The sequence below is a fragment of the Schistocerca cancellata genome, chromosome 9 (genome assembly GCF_023864275.1).
Source record: "Schistocerca cancellata isolate TAMUIC-IGC-003103 chromosome 9, iqSchCanc2.1, whole genome shotgun sequence".
Classification (NCBI taxonomy): domain Eukaryota; kingdom Metazoa; phylum Arthropoda; class Insecta; order Orthoptera; family Acrididae; genus Schistocerca; species Schistocerca cancellata.
Window position 1 is genome coordinate 205,685,784 of NC_064634.1, and position 18,494 is coordinate 205,704,277.

At 42.8% G+C, this 18,494-nt stretch overlaps 1 protein-coding gene across 4 annotated transcripts in view; it reads left to right on the forward strand.

Annotated features, from left to right (window-relative positions):
• The first annotated feature begins 1,617 nt into the window (after positions 1-1,617).
• The window catches only part of LOC126101567 (PDZ and LIM domain protein 3), a 384,428-nt gene continuing 367,551 nt past the window's right edge, over positions 1,618-18,494 (forward strand). For all 4 annotated transcript variants that reach the window (XM_049912213.1, XM_049912214.1, XM_049912215.1 and 1 more), the window contains exon 1: positions 1,618-1,759. In XM_049912213.1, coding sequence (XP_049768170.1) covers positions 1,649-1,759 — 111 coding nt within the window. In that variant the 5' untranslated portion in view covers positions 1,618-1,648. The remainder of the gene's footprint in view (positions 1,760-18,494) is intronic.

Here is an 18,494-nt window from a genome sequence, read left to right on the forward strand (position 1 = left end):
GGAGCTTAAGTCTTTAAAAGTATTCCAGTACAACTGAAAATAATTTAGTCTGTCTATGCAAGAAAAACAATCTCGCGACGTTAAGCGTCTGTATCTACGTGGACATGAAGTATGAATTAGACACCACAAAAATACAGTTCCAATACTGCTAAATATCGACCATAAATCGGTGATGTTGTTAAGGTCAGTTATCTCTATGTATAAAATATGTTTCAAAATCCTAAAGCAGCGTTGTGTACAGTCGTTCTCTGGTAGCTATGATTCATTGACTCAATATTACTTCCTTATTTTGCGTAATAAATGAGAAAAAATGTTTTATGGATGCGCGGTTGTTGTCCACTTTATAAAGTGGGTACCGAAATTTTCATCGTTTCCTGTCACGTCAGTGATATCTCAAACTACGAGGGTTGGAACTTTGATAATGGCAACTATTTATTTACAGCCCCGACAAAATAGATACGTGTTTCAAAGTTTTAGTGACTTCAAAGTAGTCACCAGCATTGTGTATAACCCATTGCCAGCGATGCAGCGATGTAGAAGTCGTAGGATACTCTTAGCAGCGCCAGTTGTGTTGACAGTTCGAGCGTCGCGCTCTATTGCCCGACGAATGTGTAGCAGTTCTGAAGAGAATGCTGTGAAGTGTTTCCTTCAGTTTAGAAATCGAGTTGAACTTACGAGGGCTTAAGTCAGGGGAGTACAGTAGGTGGTATAGGACTTAGGGGCCCATCAGTCAAACAAATCAGTAACAGTTTGCACCGTATGTGCTTGAGCATTGTCTGCACAATGATGGTCAGGTCCTGCAGAAAGTGTCATCACTTCTGTCTCTAAGCTGATCGTAGGTTGTGTTCCAATAATGAACAACATAGAGACAGAAGTGATGACACTTTCTGCAGGACCTGACCATCATTTTGCAGGACAATGCTCAAGCACGTACAGTGCAAGCTGTTACTGAATTGTTTGACTGATGGGGTTGCTAAGTGCTATACCACCTACTGCACTCCTCTGACTTAAGCCCTCCTAAGTTCAATTCGATTTCCAAACTGAAGGAAACACTTCACGGCATTCGCTTTAGAACTGCTACAAATTCGTCGGGCAATAGACCGCGCCGCTCGAACTGTCAACACAACTGGCACAGCTGAGAGTATCCTACGACTTCCACATCGCTGGCAACGGGCTATACACAATGATGGTGTCTGCTTTGAAGGTCAGTAAAACTTTGAAACAGGTATCTATTTTGTACGAGCTGTAAATAAGTAGTTGCCACTATTAAAGCTCCAACCGTCGTATATCCATCACGAGATCGAGTAGAAGTGCTAATAGGGCAGAGAGAGAGCCTTTACAGACGTCAAGTAAGCGATTTTCTACAGTTCTGTGCAGAGCTGCGGAGCAAGGTTTTACCTGTCATTTTCATTACAACTGTGCTTTCGAAACTTTCTATACTCAACAAGTGCTACTGTTTGGAAGTCTCATTACTGAGACTTTCATATCGTTTAATTTGGGTAGAAGTTGTTGCCCATGCCCGGAGTGCACCGCGAGAGTGAGTGTGCTTTGTGTGTGTGTGTGTGCGTGCGTGCGCCCCACGCTGCAGTGTACGTGAGTGGGTGTGTGACGCGGCAGGCAGCAGAGCAGAGAGGAGCAGCCGGCTGTGATGGGGCGGCACACGGTGAGCGTGACGCTGCGCCGCGACGGCCCTCGCACGCCCTGGGGCATCCGGCTCGTCGGAGGCGCCGACCTCAGCGCGCCGCTGCTCATCACCAGGGTGAGTGTCCGGCTCCCTGCGCTCTTCAGTGTTTACCGGATCCACAGCAGCAACCACAACTGCGATACTACGGTACTGAGCGAAACCCCCAGCGGCTGGTCCTGGCGGAGGTTAGAGTCCTGCCTCGGGCATGGGTGTGTGTGTTTGTCCTTAGGATAATGTAGGTTAAGTAGTGTGTAACCTTAGGGACTGATGACCTTAGCAGTTAAGTCCCATAAGATTTCACACACATTTTGAACTTTTTTTTTTTTTTTTAAACCTCCAGGCCTCCGAAAACGATATCTGTAATCAACCTCTTTCAATTTATTGATTAAAAACAGTCTTGGTTGCAAATTTAGATTTTTATTTTTCAACGACGCGTTTCGCCTTATTTAGGCATCTTCAAGTTATCTTGGTTCAAATAGCTCTGAGCACTAAGGGACTTAACATCTTAGGTCATCAGTCCCTTAGACTTAGGACCACGTAAACCTAAGGACATCACACACATCCATGCCTGAAGCAGGATTCGAACCTGCGATCGTAGCGGTCGCGCGGTTCCAGACTGAAGCGCCTAGAACCGCTCGGCCACTCCGGCCAGCCAAGTTATCTTAATTTGGTATTTCTTAAAACAATCCTTTAGTCAGTGTAGCCGAAGGGTATCGTCGAAAGTATCAGGCCAACATCGCCTTCGTTAAACTCAGTAAAATTTTTCTAGATGGACGCGAGTGACACCAAGGTCTGCATAACGCGTTCCCGTTCTCAGGAGTGAGTAACAGGATAAGCAGGGGGCTCAGGTAGTAAGCATAATGCACCACCATTTTACTGAGTTTAACGAAGCAATTTGTTACTGGTAGGTTTGATCATCACGCGAGTGTTACGGAAATGCTTCAGGAACTCGGGTGGGATTGTCTAGAGGAAAGGAGGCGTTCTTTTCGTCAATCGCTACTGAGGAAATTAAGAGAACCAGCATTTGAGGCTGTCTGCAGTACAATTTTACTGCCGCCAACATGCATTTCGCGGAAAGACCACAAAGATAAGATAAGAGAGATTAGGGCTCGTACAGAGGCATATAGGCAGTCATTTTTCCCTCGTTCTATTTGGGAGTGGAACAGGGAGAGAAGATGCTAGTTGTGGTACGAGGTACCCTCCGCCACGCACCGTATGGTGGATTGCGAAGTATGTATGTAGATGTAGATAGCGATGTTGGCCTGATATTTTCGACGATGCCCTTTGGCTACACTGGCTAAAGGACACTGTTAACAAATACCAAATTAAGATAACTTGAAGATGCCTAAATAAGGCGAAACGCGTCGTTCAAAAATAAAAAACAAAACTTGCAACCAAGACTGGTTTTAGTCAATACTGTTAAGCACTGGTTTGCTGTATGCCACATATGGATTGGATGAATTTCTTTCCATTTAGTCCTCGTCTAGGACACACTGCGTAGCTAACGAGGAGAACACGGCGAGTGCCATTACCCGATTTCCCAGAAACTTCACTCACTGGAAGTGAAATCAAAGTAAGCGAACACGTTTCTCGACTTGTCTGTAAATACTCGACAGTTTCTGAGAAAGAGACAGGCACAGCTTTCGACGTACTTTAAATGCCTTCCAACGTACAATGAGCTTAGTCCAACTACTGGCACAGAAGCTAGCATCGCAACCTTTCATTTTTGCGCCCCGTCTTTGAAACCTGATTATTGTTTTTATTGATTTTATTTTATTTTATTTTATTTTTCAGTTATCTTCCCATGTCTGTAGAAGTACACTGCACGAATTTTTTTTGTAACAAGTTAGGGGATAAAATGGTTCAAATGGCTCTAAGCACTATGGGGCTTAACATCTGAGGTCATCAGTCCCTTAGACCTAGAACTACTTAAACCTAACTAATCTAAGGACATCACACACATCCCTGCCCGAGGCAGGATTCGAACCTGCGACCGTAGCAGCAGCGCGGTTCCAGACTGTAGCGCCTAGAACCGCTCGGCCACACAGGCCGGCTTTATGTTTATTCTTCAGAAAGATTTTATGTATTGTCTTGAATGATACTGATCGAAGACAAATTAGAAACACAGAAATTCCGAACAATACGAACATCGTGCGAAGGCATGTTTTCCGCAGGGACACTTCGTATGAACCTCACTCGGCAAAGAAACGTCATTTACATTGTTGATGATCACGCGATGCCAATCATTTTGCGACGAACCGCATAACGTATCACTTTACCGAAAACTGGTGCTTCCAATTGATTATGAATCAAGACGCCAACTGGAATTTCACCGACAACAATTTGAAATAATTTTTCCATTCATTTATTGTCTTTTTTCTTTTCAATTCATTCACCATACAATCATTAGACGAATAAGGATGGCATTATTTGTATACACTGGAAAACTTTCGCATAGTGATCTTCTGTGTACATGGATAGATAAATCAAAACAGATAAATAAAAAAATGAATATATTCTGGTTTGGAACACGGGACGCAAAGGGATGAAGCCGCGACGCTAGCTGCCGTGCCACCGCTTCAGTTGAACTAATTGCTCGCTAAAAGGCACGTAAAGCACCTGTAAAACTTCGACCGTCGTTTTCTCAGAAACGATCGAGTATTAACGGACAAGTCGAGACACGTTTTCGCCTATTTTGACCCATCTCTCACTAAGCGAAGTTTCTGGGAAATCGGGTAATGGCACTTTCGGGTGTTTTGTGGATTTGGGTTCACCCCCTCTGACTCCAGTGTCATGGAGGTTCGGGTGTTTTCCTCGCGGGTTAGTAGTGAGCCAAAGTGTGCAGTGGACCTTCGAAAAAGCTATAAGCCGCCTCGAAGACGTCTTCCGCAGAAGGAAACGAAACGTTGCGCTTCAACAACAAATTAAACCGACCCTGGCATAATAGCCCGGATTGTCACATTTCCGGCCGTGAAAGTTTACATTTTATAATTCTTATTACTGTCATTGAAGCTGAGGGAATTAGATTAGTAAATGAGACACTTAAAGTAGTAAGTGAGTTTTGCTATTTGGGGAGCAAAATAACTGATGTTTGCCGAAGTAGAGAAGATGTAAAATGTAGACTGGCAATGGCAAGTAAATCTTTTCTGAAGAAGAGAAATTTGTTAACATCGAGTATAGATTTAAGCGTCAGGAAGTCGTTTCTGAAAGTATTTGTATGGAGTGTAGCCACGTATGGAAGTGAAGTATGGACGGTAAACAGTTTAGAGAAGAAGAGAATAGAAGCTTTCTAAATGTGGTGCTACAGAAGAATGCTGAAGATCTAACATTCTGCGTGGTGTCTGTTTGTTCTATATCGTGTCTCCCTACCACTTTCGCGCAACGACGCTCTCAGCGTGTTTTTTAGGCAATTGACTAGTTTGAACCTGGGACCTGTTGCTGGTAAGGAGACGGCAGACCACACATGACATGTAGAGTTCAGAAGAGTTCAGTGAGACTAGCGATGATATAACCAAATACTTAATTATTTCAGCGTCAGCTCCACTGCACTCCCTATAAAAGAATCTTAATACTAACTAAATTTAGTGGAAGGGGTTCAAGGCTTTCCTATTTTTAGTTAGCTGGTAAAATAACGTCGAAAAAGCAGTTAAGTCTACCATTGGAAATTTTATTCTACTCACAAAACATTGTTTATAAATTGCACTATTGATAAAAGGAAATTTTTTAATACAGGATGGTAAAAACCAATTGCGTTCAACAAAAATGTGAACGAATATTCCCTGAATGGGTTTCCAAGTTCTACAATGGATCGAAGAATGACCTATGCCATATCACATCTATAATCTAGGTTTAAATTAAGTTTCACAAAAGAGAAAACTATCAAAAAGGTCTACAGTGACCCTCAATTATCTTTAATTACTTATCTAACTTGTCGTAAATTACAGTGGCTGATGTGGCTTCTCAATAACTATATAACAGAAAAATCATCGCGTTTCAGATTTTTACTTCAAGTGGCAAATGTGAACACCATGAGCTTTAATTGACGATCGACACTAGTATTACGCAAAAAGGGGGTGTAACAGATGAGACTTCTGCAGCTCTGAGTGAAGCTTTATGCGCTGTTATGCAGCATCGCATGCGTTCATTACCTTGTCGGTGTTCGTCAGGGGGTGGCGTGCAGCACAGCTCCGCTCGCCTCGTCGTCTCGGAAGCAACTCCCTCCTAACTTCTCCTTACTACAATTTACTGAAGTTGGTTTAAAAAAACTATCTGGCTGTGTTTTCATCTGACCAATCAGGGTCTCAATGTTAACCTTAAGCTCCGCCTACAAAAATTCTGTCTATCCAATGAGAAACGTTATACTTTTCGTGGTGGGGCAATGTTTTTAAAGTTTGCAACGTAACAGACGCGAAAAAGTCTCACGCCAAAACTTGCAGCTGGTGTGGTCCTTTTAGTGTTATCGTAAGGTCTATACTGTTCTTATGGAGGGCTCTATCTTTTAACATGGGCTGGGGGGTGGTCCTGACGTAACAGAGGCACGAAAAAGTCTCACACTCAAACTTGCGGCTCGGGTGGTCCTAGCGGTTAGCTGGCAACGTGGGTCTCCGTCCCTTATCGTAGGGCCTTCCAGCTTAACACGGTTCTGCTCTCGGCTTCTGTTCTCGTTTCTCCCCTCGGAACTGCGTCTGTCTCACGGTGGGAAGGTATGACATGCATTTAGGCATTCTTGTGTTAGTCTGTGGTATTCCATTTGCTCACTCGTTACTCGTATTACTTTGGTTAATTTAATGTCACGATTTATTCGGAGCTATGTGACATACTACTGGATTTGCTTATCATGTCAGGGTTTTCATGGAAGGTGTTGGATTTGCCTGACACCTTACAAAGATTAGATGGGTAGATCACATAACTAATGAGGATGTATTGAATAGAATTGGGGAGAAGAGAAATTTGTGGCACAACGTGACTAGAAGAAGGGATCGGTTGGTAGGACATGTTTTGAGGCATCAAGGGATCACAAATTTAGTATTGGAGGGCAGCGTGGATGGTAAAAATCGTAGAGGGGGACCAAGAGATGAATACACTAAGCAGATTCAGAAGGATGTAGGTTGCAGTAGGTACTGGGAGATGAAGGAACTTGCACAGGATATAGTAGCATGGAGAGCTGCATCAAACCAGTCTCTGGACCGAAGACCACAACAACAACAAGAACATTACTGTCGCAGAAACCGCTGTCTAGTTTTACTTTTACGCCCATCGGCAACGAAATACCTATTGTGAGATTATTACGCCTTCTTTCCTGAAGTACAAACTCAGATATTATTCCCTTTTGAATAAATTATGCACCCTTAAATCGTTCGACATTACCTTGAAAGCCCACTACGTCGCCTTCTTCATCAGTACCGATGCCTTTTCTCCTTTCAGTCGACCACGTACAGTATCTAATGACGTTAATGTCCTCTTGTCCGCGATGGCATTTTCTGCTACCATTTTCCATGTGTGCTAGTTCCCAGGTAGTGCCAGGAGCGCAGTTCGCTTTTTAGCCAATAACGTTTTTAAGTCGAATATACTTGCAGTCCGCCCCATACATTCGGTCGTGCAATTTCTATATCAACAAACATCTTTGTTCACATTGTTCAGAGAAAATAATAATTTTCGTGTAGAGGGTTGCTGTTGATTTGGGGGAAGACACCAAATAGCTAGGTCACCGGTCTCATTGGACTAGGGAAGGATGGGGAAGGAAGTCGGCCGTGCTCTGTCAAAGGAACCATCCGGGCATGTGCCTGAAGCGATTTAGGGAAATCACAGAAAACCTAAATCAGGATGGGCGGACGCACGATTGAACCGTCGTCCTCACGAATGCAAGTCCAGTGTGCTAACCAGTGCGCCAGCTCACTCGGTAATTTTTCTTTAGAAACACACGGCTATCCCACAGTAGGTCAGGGGGATGTAAAGCAATGGGATCTGCAGTAAAATTATTGCAGAGTCCAAATAAAATGTGACGTTGGCCGTTGAGTGTACTTCCAAAGAGTTCCTTACGCAGGATGTGGTTACACACGGATAGTATAGGGGGACGGGGGGAGAAGAGGTGGGAAGGAAGAGGTGCTTACAAGCAAGTCTTTCAGTCTTAAAGGGAAAGGGAGGTTCTATGTATTAGCACATCATCCTTGGCCTCTACCATCAATCAGACTTTTCCTAGCATCTCACAAGGATTAATAACAGTTTCTTTGTTAAAGGAAGGATTTATAACACAAAAGCGTTCTGAAAACTAACTTCCCCTTGAACAACACACACACGTAGCTGACGCGAGGACATTGTGATAACCATAAACGAATCGCTAGGCAACTGCCAATATTCTCTGAATTGTGATACCTTGACTAAGAACTTTGTGTTCAGTTACGATGGATTAAGTTTTTTTGTTGCACGTGAGGATGCGGGTGTAAGACGTGAAACCGGTAGTGCGGTTGGTTAAAACTTTGTTTTATCAGTAGCCAACTGTGTTTTCTTTCATCATGACCTTCAACAGCAGCGGATGGCCCACATATAAAATTGTTTCTCATGATTTTGTTTTGTCGTGCCTCCTCCTCCAACTTTTTTCCCCTGCATCAGTCTTCTGACTGGTTTGATGCGGCCCGCCAATGATTCTTCTCTCGTGCCATTCTCTTAATCTCAGTGTAGCACTTGCATCATATGACAGTTATTTCTGGGATGCATTGCAGTTTCTGTCTTCTCATGTAGTTTTTACCTTCTACAGCCCCCTCTAGTAACATGGAACTTATTCCTTGATGTCTTAACACACGTTCTGCCACCCTGTCCCTTCTTCTTGGCACTGTTTTTCATACAATCCTTTACTCTTCAGTTCTGCGAAGAACCTTTTCATTCTTTATCTTATCAATCCACCTAATTTTCAACATTCGTCTGTAGCACCACATTGCAAACGCTTCGATTCTCTCCGTTTCCCGTTGTGCGCTCGCATTGCGTCGCCATGTTGGCAGCCCTCCACTACAGATTACGAGCTTAAAACGTAGCAACAGTGACGTTGGTGTTTGTCACAGAGGCTGAGAGAATTTTGGCCGCTGATCCAGCTGCATAACTGAAGGCTCTTGCGTCACAGGCGATGACGTCATAGCGGAAGATAGAATATGCGAAGGCAGATTTCGATCGTTCGCGAAGCAGAAATTGACAATGGAAACCAATTCTAGCTTTCCGTATCTTAGCCTGTCTGTTATTTTGTCATTATTAAACTATGTACCTAAAAGGACCCGGACAACAACTGTAGGCCCACAGTATGATGCCAAATTACGTACGTATTCAAGCGTATGTGAGTGCAGAAACGATGCAGCGACACTGTAGGCAACATTCCTGTCTGAATGAATCAATAGAGAAGATTGAGTTTCAGTGGCTCATAAATTTGTGAATTTCTCAAAAAGATTTCAGGAAATACTTCACATTTCCTTATACTCTGTAACGAATGTTGCTGTGCCTTGAGGGAACGAACAGCTCAAGCTTTCGTTTAGCAAGCCTGAGGAGCGTGAAAGTGTACTGTGCGAATCTACAGTGAGATTACACTTTCGTTAAAGCAGATGACACAAAGCACGATTGCGCGACATCTCTTAGACTGCTAAAAGAGCTAATGTTGGTCAGTGCATTGACTTATGTTGTGCTGGGTCCCAGTACGTGATACGATAATTAGAGCGGTGTGTAAAGACCCGACATCTTTTTTGTTTGCTTTTACATTCTACTATTTAGCCTCTACAAAGTAGTGATATTAGTAGGTAACATAAAACGGATTATATCTGTATTTTTAGATTTTTGCACCGAAATTACTGAAGAAACAAATTTTTAAATGAATATCGAGTTTGCTTAAATATGATCCACGCACGTGATAACCTACTTGATCGGAAAACAATTAAGGAATTTGTCAAACACAGTAAGTATGCTACGCTACTGGCCATTAAAATTGCTACACCAAGGAGAAATGCAGATGATAATCGGGTATTCATTGGACAAATATATTATACTAGAACTGACATGTGATTACATTTTCATGCAATTTGGGTCATTGATCTTGAGAAATCAGTACCCAGAACAACCACCTCTGGTCGTACTAACGGCCTTGATACGCCTGGACATTGAGTCAAACAGAGCTTGGATGGCGTGTACAGGTACAGCTGCCCATGCAGCTTCAACACGATACCACAGTTCATCAAGAGTAGTGACTGGCGTATTGTGACGAGTCAGTTGCTCGCCCACCATTGACCAGCCATTTTCATTTGGTGAGGGATCTGGATAATGTGCTGGCCAGGGCAGCAGTCGAACATTTTCTGTATCCAGAGAGGCCCGTACAGGACCTGCAACATGCGGTCGTGCATTATCCTGCTGAAATGTAGGGTTTCGCAGGGATCGAATGCAGGGTAGAGCCACGGTTCGTAACACATCTGAAATGTAACGTCCACTGTTCAAAGTTCCGTCAATGCGAACAAGAGGTGACCGGGACGTGTAACGAATGGCACCCCATACCATCACGCCGGGTGATACGGCAGTATGGTGATGACGAATACACGCTTCCAATGTGCGTTCACCGCGATGTCGCCAAACACGGCTGCGACCATCATGATGCTGTAAACAGAACCTGGATTCATCCGAAAAAATGACATTTTGCCATTCGTGCACCCACGTTCGTTGTTGAGTACACCATCGCAGGCACTCCTGTCTGTGATGCAGCGTCAAGGGTAACCGCAGCCATGGTCTCCGAGCTGATAGTCCATGCTGCTCCAAACGTCGTCGAACTGTTCGTGCAGATGGTTGTTGTCTTGCAAACGTCCGCATATGTTGACTCAGGGTTCGAGACGTGGCTGCACGATCCGTTACAGCCATGCGGATAAGATGCCTGTCGTCTCGACTGCTAGCGATACGAGGCCGTTGGGATCCAGCACGGCGTTCCGTATTACCCTCATGAACCCACCGATTCCATATTCTGCTAACAGTCTCGACGAACGCGAGCAGCAATGTCGCGATACGATAAACCGCAATCGTGATAGGCTACAATCCGATCTTTATCAAAGTCGGAAACGTGATGGTACGCATTTCTCCTCCTTACACGAGGCATCACAACAACGTTAAACGAGGCAATGCCGGTCAAATGCTGTTTGTTTATGATAAATCGGTTGGAAACTTTCCTCATGTCAGCACGTTGTAGGTGTCGCCACCAGCGCCAACCTTGTGAGAATGCTCTAAAAATCTAATCATTTGCATATCACAGCATCTTCTTCCTGTTGGTTAAATTTCGCGTTTGTAGCACGTCATCTTCATGGTGTAACAATTTTAATGGCCAGTAGTGTACACTTCTAAAGTGAATATTCATAACTGGACAGGTTTTTTTATGCCATCGGGTTTGTACCTTTTGTGCACTAACTTTTAGAGAAACATGTAACAAGATAAATTTTCGAGTCATATATCAATGAAAAATTCCATGAACCATTTTTAATCACAGATATAAATTATTTTTTGAAGAAAGATATATTTCATTAATAAAATAGTTTACACGAGTAAATATTATTGTTTTCCTGTAATAAGTAATGAGTACATATTTAAGTGTTGCTAAATGTATGGAAGCGTCAAACTTGCGTAAAATATCCACAACCCTGGCTTGTAATTGAATTTTCTTTTGCATCGCTGAGTCATACATTTCCTTGCATTGCTCTGAGAATTTCAGCACCCGAGGAGTAAGTATCCCACATTAGCAATTTCTTACTAGTGCTTATCACAGTACCTAGAACTTATGATTCCAGTCCTGAACAGTTGTGCTACAAACGAATAATTCCCGAATGGAAATGTGATTAAGGAACTGATCATTTTATAGAGATAAAAATTTTGTTTGTGCTAGTTATGTCTAGGTAAGGACCTATTGATAGTGTCGTCGTGCCTGCCCTTTTCTCAATATGATCTAATCCAGAGTTTCAGTCTTCGTTGATAGAAGTGTGATACACTGTGAGCTAAATCGGCGTAAGGAATTTCCATAAATCTTTGTTTTACATCCTCAGTGCTCTGCTTTTCCAATAGATCAACTATTTATTAGTTCTGTATGCCTATGTGAGCCTTAATCCATGCTAGGTTAGCTGTTTTGCCGTTTGAGACTTCTCTTTCGGTGATTTAGATTGTGCAAACAAATTCTAGAATCTGTTAAAATTATAATTTTTTCACCTAAAGTCGTGCTATAGCAAACAGCCTCCTTTGCCGCTCAAATTTCTATTCTTGAAATAATGGTTTCTATGAGTTATGAAACTTTTAAGTAATACCCCTTCTCCACCAGTTACGGTTTGCAAACCATATGTATAAATATGTACGTCATCCGCCCAGTTCGTCTCGAAGAATTGCCTGCCTTTATATGGCGCTATGCGTAAATAACTCGTTGGCACATAAAATATTCCAGACTGAAAGTTAGTCACTTCGTACTCCGTACTAAAACATCTATGTTATGTTGCGCTTCTGTACGACTGGGAGGAAATGATGACTTTGACTAACTCATTTAAAATATTTACTGTTTCACGCAGTTAGACGCGAAACTTATCTATAACTGGATGTCTGTACACTGTCGCTCTATTACTTTAGAAACATATTTGTTAATATTACCCTGTGGTCACAGAGTGACATTTCCCCACTTTCCACCTTTAGAACATGGGGCGATCGAAACCATAGCTCAAAATCATACGATGTTTGTGTGAGAATTAATTAGACTGATTTTTCATGTACACAATTTTTTTGTTCAGACAATGATATTGTTTCCTTCAAAGTTGTTCCTTGAGCAGCTGTACACCGGCGGACTCATTCTCAGCCTTGGTAGCAACTGAAAGGCTTCAATTTGTATGGCCCTTGGCCATTGGCAGTGGCCTCCCAGAAACAAGCTTGGCCCCATAGCCACTCCAGAATATAATCAAATGTTTGGGAGTTATCTTTATGTGTGACAGTCGAGGGACGGCACACCTTACCTATAGCCATCTCTTACAAGGCACACATGTGGATGTATGTAGTAACTTTCTGCGATCGTTGAACGTAGTCCATGGTCTGGATATGATCCTCCCAATGCCAAAGATGGTAACGTGCAGTTTACAAGCAATCTTTGGTTACTTTGCCAGTGCAGGAATGGTCATCAAAGTGTGATACGACACGCTCACGCTCCCTGCCACAAAGGATGGTCTCGGTATGGTCAATGTGAGAGTTAGAGCAGCTGCTCTATATGTCACCACGATGATGAAGAGGTGGAACCACCGCCAGCACAGCTTCACAGGAACTCATATTGAAGAATTGGCCTTGGCCCCATTTCTCTCAAACCTTCCATTGCGACGTGGCATATTTCACCGACAACATCTCGTCTTAGGCCGGCCGGAGTTGCCGAGCGGTTCTAGGCGCTACAGACTGGAACCGCGCGACCGCTACGGTCACAGGTTCGAATCCTGCCTCGGGCATGGATGTGTGTGATGTCTTTAGGTTAGTTAGGTTTACGTACTCCTAAGTTCTAGGGGACTGATGACCTCCGAAGTTAAGTCCCATAGTGCTCAGAGCCATTTGAACCAACCATCTCGTCTTAAGGAGTTTTTTGTGGCCTTATGTCAGCACTGACCTCTGAGTGAGCGGCTGCAGAGGGCCCATAATATTTGTTGCCACATGATGTGAGGTCATTCCTCAAATCCGATTGAAAGTTGTCTATCCTCGGTTACTTTGCCAGTGGTCTTGCTTTCAGTGCAAGGCGCTCTTCTCGAATCCAACGCCAGAGTGGCCTGGTATTCGGTGGTCGACATCAGATATATGAATCCGTACAATATGGCCGATTCTGTGTTGTGTCCCCAGTACCACCTACCTGATACAGATGAGCGCTGTGGGTCTGCCATGGAGGTATGCAGGTTGATAAGACTGATTTTGGCACTCATTCTGTGAATAAGCCCTAGAGTGACTCTGACATTCCTTCTTATACCAGGTATGACATTTTATCCGCGTAATAAGATGAATACAGTGATATGGGTCAAGGGTTTGATTATGCTGCATTTTTACCGTGATGGTGACAAACAATTTTTCGATTTTTTGGCGCTTCCTATTGGAACAAGTCACTCGTCTACGACACCACCTGCGCTACCGCCAATACTTTGCTACATATGTGGTGTGTCGAATATGAGAAGTCAACCTTTTGTATATATCAATTTTACGAAACAGACCAGCGAAGGCGACAGAACCATATGTACCCTTTTTTTTGAGAAGACGTATCTAGCCTTAATTGTGGGGTAGGAGGAGCCATGGACACGTTGGTTCAAATGGTTCAAATGGCTCTGAGCACTATGGGACTTAACATCTGAGGTCATCAGTCCCCTAGAACTTAGAACTACTTAAACCTAACTAACCTAAGGACATCACACACATCCATGCCCGAGGCAGGATTTGAACCTGCGACCGTAGCGGTTGCGCGGTTCCTGACTGAAGCGCCTAGAACCGCTCGGCCACTCCGGCCGTCATGGACACGTTGACCGTTGGTATCAGTGAATGTAGTCTTCCTGCTACACACACACACACACACACACACACACACACACACACAGAAAACAAAAGAAAACAAAATTGCGGTGGGGGGGGGGGAGGAGGGGGGGGGGCGAGCGTGGTTCAGAGACAAGGAAGAGGGAGGTGAGGGAGCTGACGAGCCTAAATGTGATTTTTAGTCGGTTTCCCTCATCCATCTAGGTGAATTCCGCGCTGGTAACCACGTACAACATCAGATACACAGTATCCCGACATTTATAAAAAAATAAAAACGCTATCAAACTTGAACTGCACTTGGCAGATAGGATACGCAGACTCCTTCTGATAGTTGTGGTGGGGGGTGGAGGGGGGGGAGTAGTGGAATGAGGAAGGGCATCCAGGCACCAAACGCTACTAACAATGCCACAAACGATATCTAATAATGCCAAACGGAAAAAGAAGGAAATTAAGAAAGGACATTTGTGATACTGACTGGTGTGGAGTGGGATGGACACCCATGGCAGGAGATGCGTTTTGCAAAGTGGCAGAGCACCCGGTGATGCCCTTGGCCAGCTTCCAGCGTCTTACTGCTGCCAGCTAGAGGGCGCGCCAACAACGCCTCCGACGTGTTCACTTCTTTTAGTCTGTTACTATCGTGTCTGTCTCCTGATGAGAGCAGGCCGTCGGGCTCTGCTGATAACTGATCGCATACTTCTGAGTGTAGGACTTTGGGCTTAAAACAGCCGCCGCTCGGATTTATTACAGGGTTATTCATACCTCCAGGGTTTCAGAAGCCATGTTTCATGTGCCTGGAAAGATGACTCTACATAACGTGCTTGTTTGGGGCGCAGAACAACCACATGACATTGTGTAGCTCATTCGCGATTCACCTAAAATTAACGTTTCTCTTGCTTTGCCCTCTTCAAAAGTTTATGGACAGTTTTTCTTTGCGGAGAAAACTGTGACTGGTTTCGTGTACATGAACATGCCACATTTACAGCAAGGCAGTGGAGACTTCATTGTGCAACAAGATGGTGCTCCATCATACTTCGTTTGATACGTTCGTGATTACTTCAAATGCCTAACTGCCTCATTGTTAAAATGGACGTGCTTCCCTGTTCTTCATTAGGCGCTAAGGTCACCTGACTTAGCTCTGTGTGATTTCTTATCATCGGATTATGTCAAAGATCGTGTGTTCCTTCCTTCACTGCCATTTAATTTTGGAAGAGTTGCAAGGAAGGATAATTAATATGGTCGCTGACATCACCCTTGACATTTTGGGACGCGTATTGCAAGAGTTTGGCTATTGTATTGAAGTCTGTCGCATCACGAATGATGTCCGTGTTGAGCACATGTAACTTGAGTTAAAAGTTGTAGAGATATTCTATGCACTGATACGTGTGTATTTTCTACATGTCTTGTTATTTTCTCGCAGTCGTCTACTAAAAGCCGAGAGATACTTATGAATGACGCTGTACTTCGCCAGCCTCAAAAAGTACTGCCTCACTGTTTGACAGGATTTTGAGGCCGCACGGCAGGAAGATAAAAGGAGCTCAATTCGGCCCTTCACGTTACATCAGAGAAGTATGGATCCACTCTTTAGAAACAGTATCCGCTGTAAATTCGCTATTGGCCGACGAGTGTTACCCGTTTCAAACTGATAACTTCTCAATCAGCTTGAATTGAACGGGTGACACTTCTAAAGAGTGGATCCATACTTCTCTGATGTAACGTGATGGGCCGAATTAAGCGCCTTTTATCTTCCTGCCGTGCGGCCTCATGAACGCTTGCATCTAGCCAGAAATTTGGAAGTGTCTGGTCTCATTTCGTAAGCAAATATTATGTTTTAGACGAAAATGATGCGAAATACGTGGAAAAAATTACACGAAACGTGATGTGAGGTATGGATAATAAATGTTTAGTGAGGACAGTTCTTGCAATAACTAAACGCATATGATAATAGCTGTATGTAAAGTGATAACATTCATATCAGTGTGATATACTCGCTCTACGTCAGAACAGCCAAAAACACAATTTTAAAGAAAAAATTATGTTCCATTTTCAACAGAAAACCAGTCTAACAGTGCCCAAATTTTCCATAAATACTTGTAACATCACGATTAATATCGTTCGCAAAAGAAAACAGTTTATGCCCCACGCAGTTATCTGTGCGTAAATAACTTGAAGTAAATCGTCTACCAAATAAGTGTATAATAAATAATATTGCCATAAAATTATATGTATGCACTACGGGGAGATGATAACGTCCTCTCACATACAAGTGTGATTTGATAGACTAAGTACTAATCAGAATGGGTGACAGTAGGATCTGGGTACACCTTTTGACTACGAACATAAGATAAATTTTGGGCATTTGACGAAAAGGAATCTCAGGACCAACACTTTGTTCTATTAATTATATTTATTTGTGTTTTTGATAGATGAAGTTCGGGTATTACGGGGTACAACTTACTTTTGTAGTTGTATCTCCAAATTGAACTCATTCATAACTCTGGAACACACGTTTATCTTAAACTGCAACTATTGGGCAATAAGTATTTGTGTTTCTCTTCAACAAATTTTTAAAAAAGCTCATCACTGAAAAAGCATTAAAACACTTTGTACTTGGGAGGTAATACGGGATAGTCGGAAAATATGAAACAGCCCTGTAAAAACACAGATAATCATGTAAATTTCGGAAAATATATGTTATATGCGCAAAATAGAATTCTGAGATTGCTCTTAATTTAAACTCTCAAAATAAATACTTATCAGAAAAGCAAAAAAAAATTACTTGATGCGAGAACGAATCTGTTACGTTTATTAACTTTTCTTTAAGTTCTGAAGTAATTATTTGTGTACGTACTATGCGCGATTCATCTACTTTCATAAGTCACAGATCAAATGTTCGTTCTCAGCGCCTGCGTAATCAGGGTGAGCGAACATTATACCATGTATATCACATTGGCCGCCACGTCATCTTGACGCTAACAACATAACAGAGCCAACCGTATCGGTTGGCAAAAGTCGAGCAGTACATAACAATCTAATAATCTTTTACTTAATAAATTTCATTGTTTTAATTATTAGTGTACATTTTCAATGAACATTGCTTATTTTTGAAATCTTGCATTAAAAAATTTCGTCAAACTACATGTCCAATTTGTCAATTTGTTTAGTAGTTTGTGCATGCAGAGATACTAGAAACAGAGCTCAAAAAGTTGATTACAACATCTGTTAGAATTATCGATCATCATATTGACTACGCAGATATTCTGGCGACTAAGCAAACAAAACAACAACGAATAATGTAGGATACATCACCGGGTCCGTAAAACAAATGAAGCGCTTCTAGCCAATACACACAAAAATACATTAACAAATACAATAAAAATTTAAGTGTCGCTTTTACCGTTTCTAGACATGCATTGTAGGTTCCTAGGTGGAAGACGTCTTTTGAGTCCGCAATAAATTGCACAGAAGTTGAATTACCTTGTGTACACTATATTCGATGCGTAACAGCGTGCACACAGCGTCGGTGTATCAGCATGGAATGCAGTTCTAGAGTACTTTGTTGCAGAAATATATCTCCTGTAATTTCATATGCCGGTCCATATAGTTGACGCGCATTGCGTACACTAAGAAGAAGTGGGAGTGGACCAGACACCTATCGACTCCACGAACCGAATTAACGACCTCTCGCATGGCATACTGACGAACCATAGTGTGGTTCAAGACGGTTTGGCACTCTCATTTAGTCAAATTTTGGGCTTGTGTTAAATCTCCAACCTCCATGCACAGACAGTTAAACTACGACAGCACAAAGAAAACACTTTACACGATTTTCAGATGGAGGGTGTTCATGACGCTGCTTCCTTAGGCTGACTCACTGCTGTAGAGGCAGGAAAGGTTAAAAAATAAGTAATTATAAAACAGCGGCCACTGACATCGCTGGGATAGAAGAAAAAAAGGGAAAAAAGATAAAAGAACGTCCTGTGATCTCCTATCTTGTCATCAATGCTTTGTGAGAACTTCCAAAATTGTAATCTTTGCCGAGCGGGGTAGCCACATGGTCTCTGGCGTCTTGTGCGGTTCGTGTGTCTCCTCCCGTCGGAGGTTCGACTCCTCCCTCCGGCATGGGTCTGTGTGTGTGTTGTCCTTAGCGTAAATTAGTTTAAGCTGGATTAAGTAGTATGTAAGCTTAGGGACCGATGACCTCAGCAGTTTGGTCCCATAAAAACTTACATCAAATTTCCAAAAAAATATAATCTTCAAGTTCTCACGTCGCTTATAAGAAAGATAACCT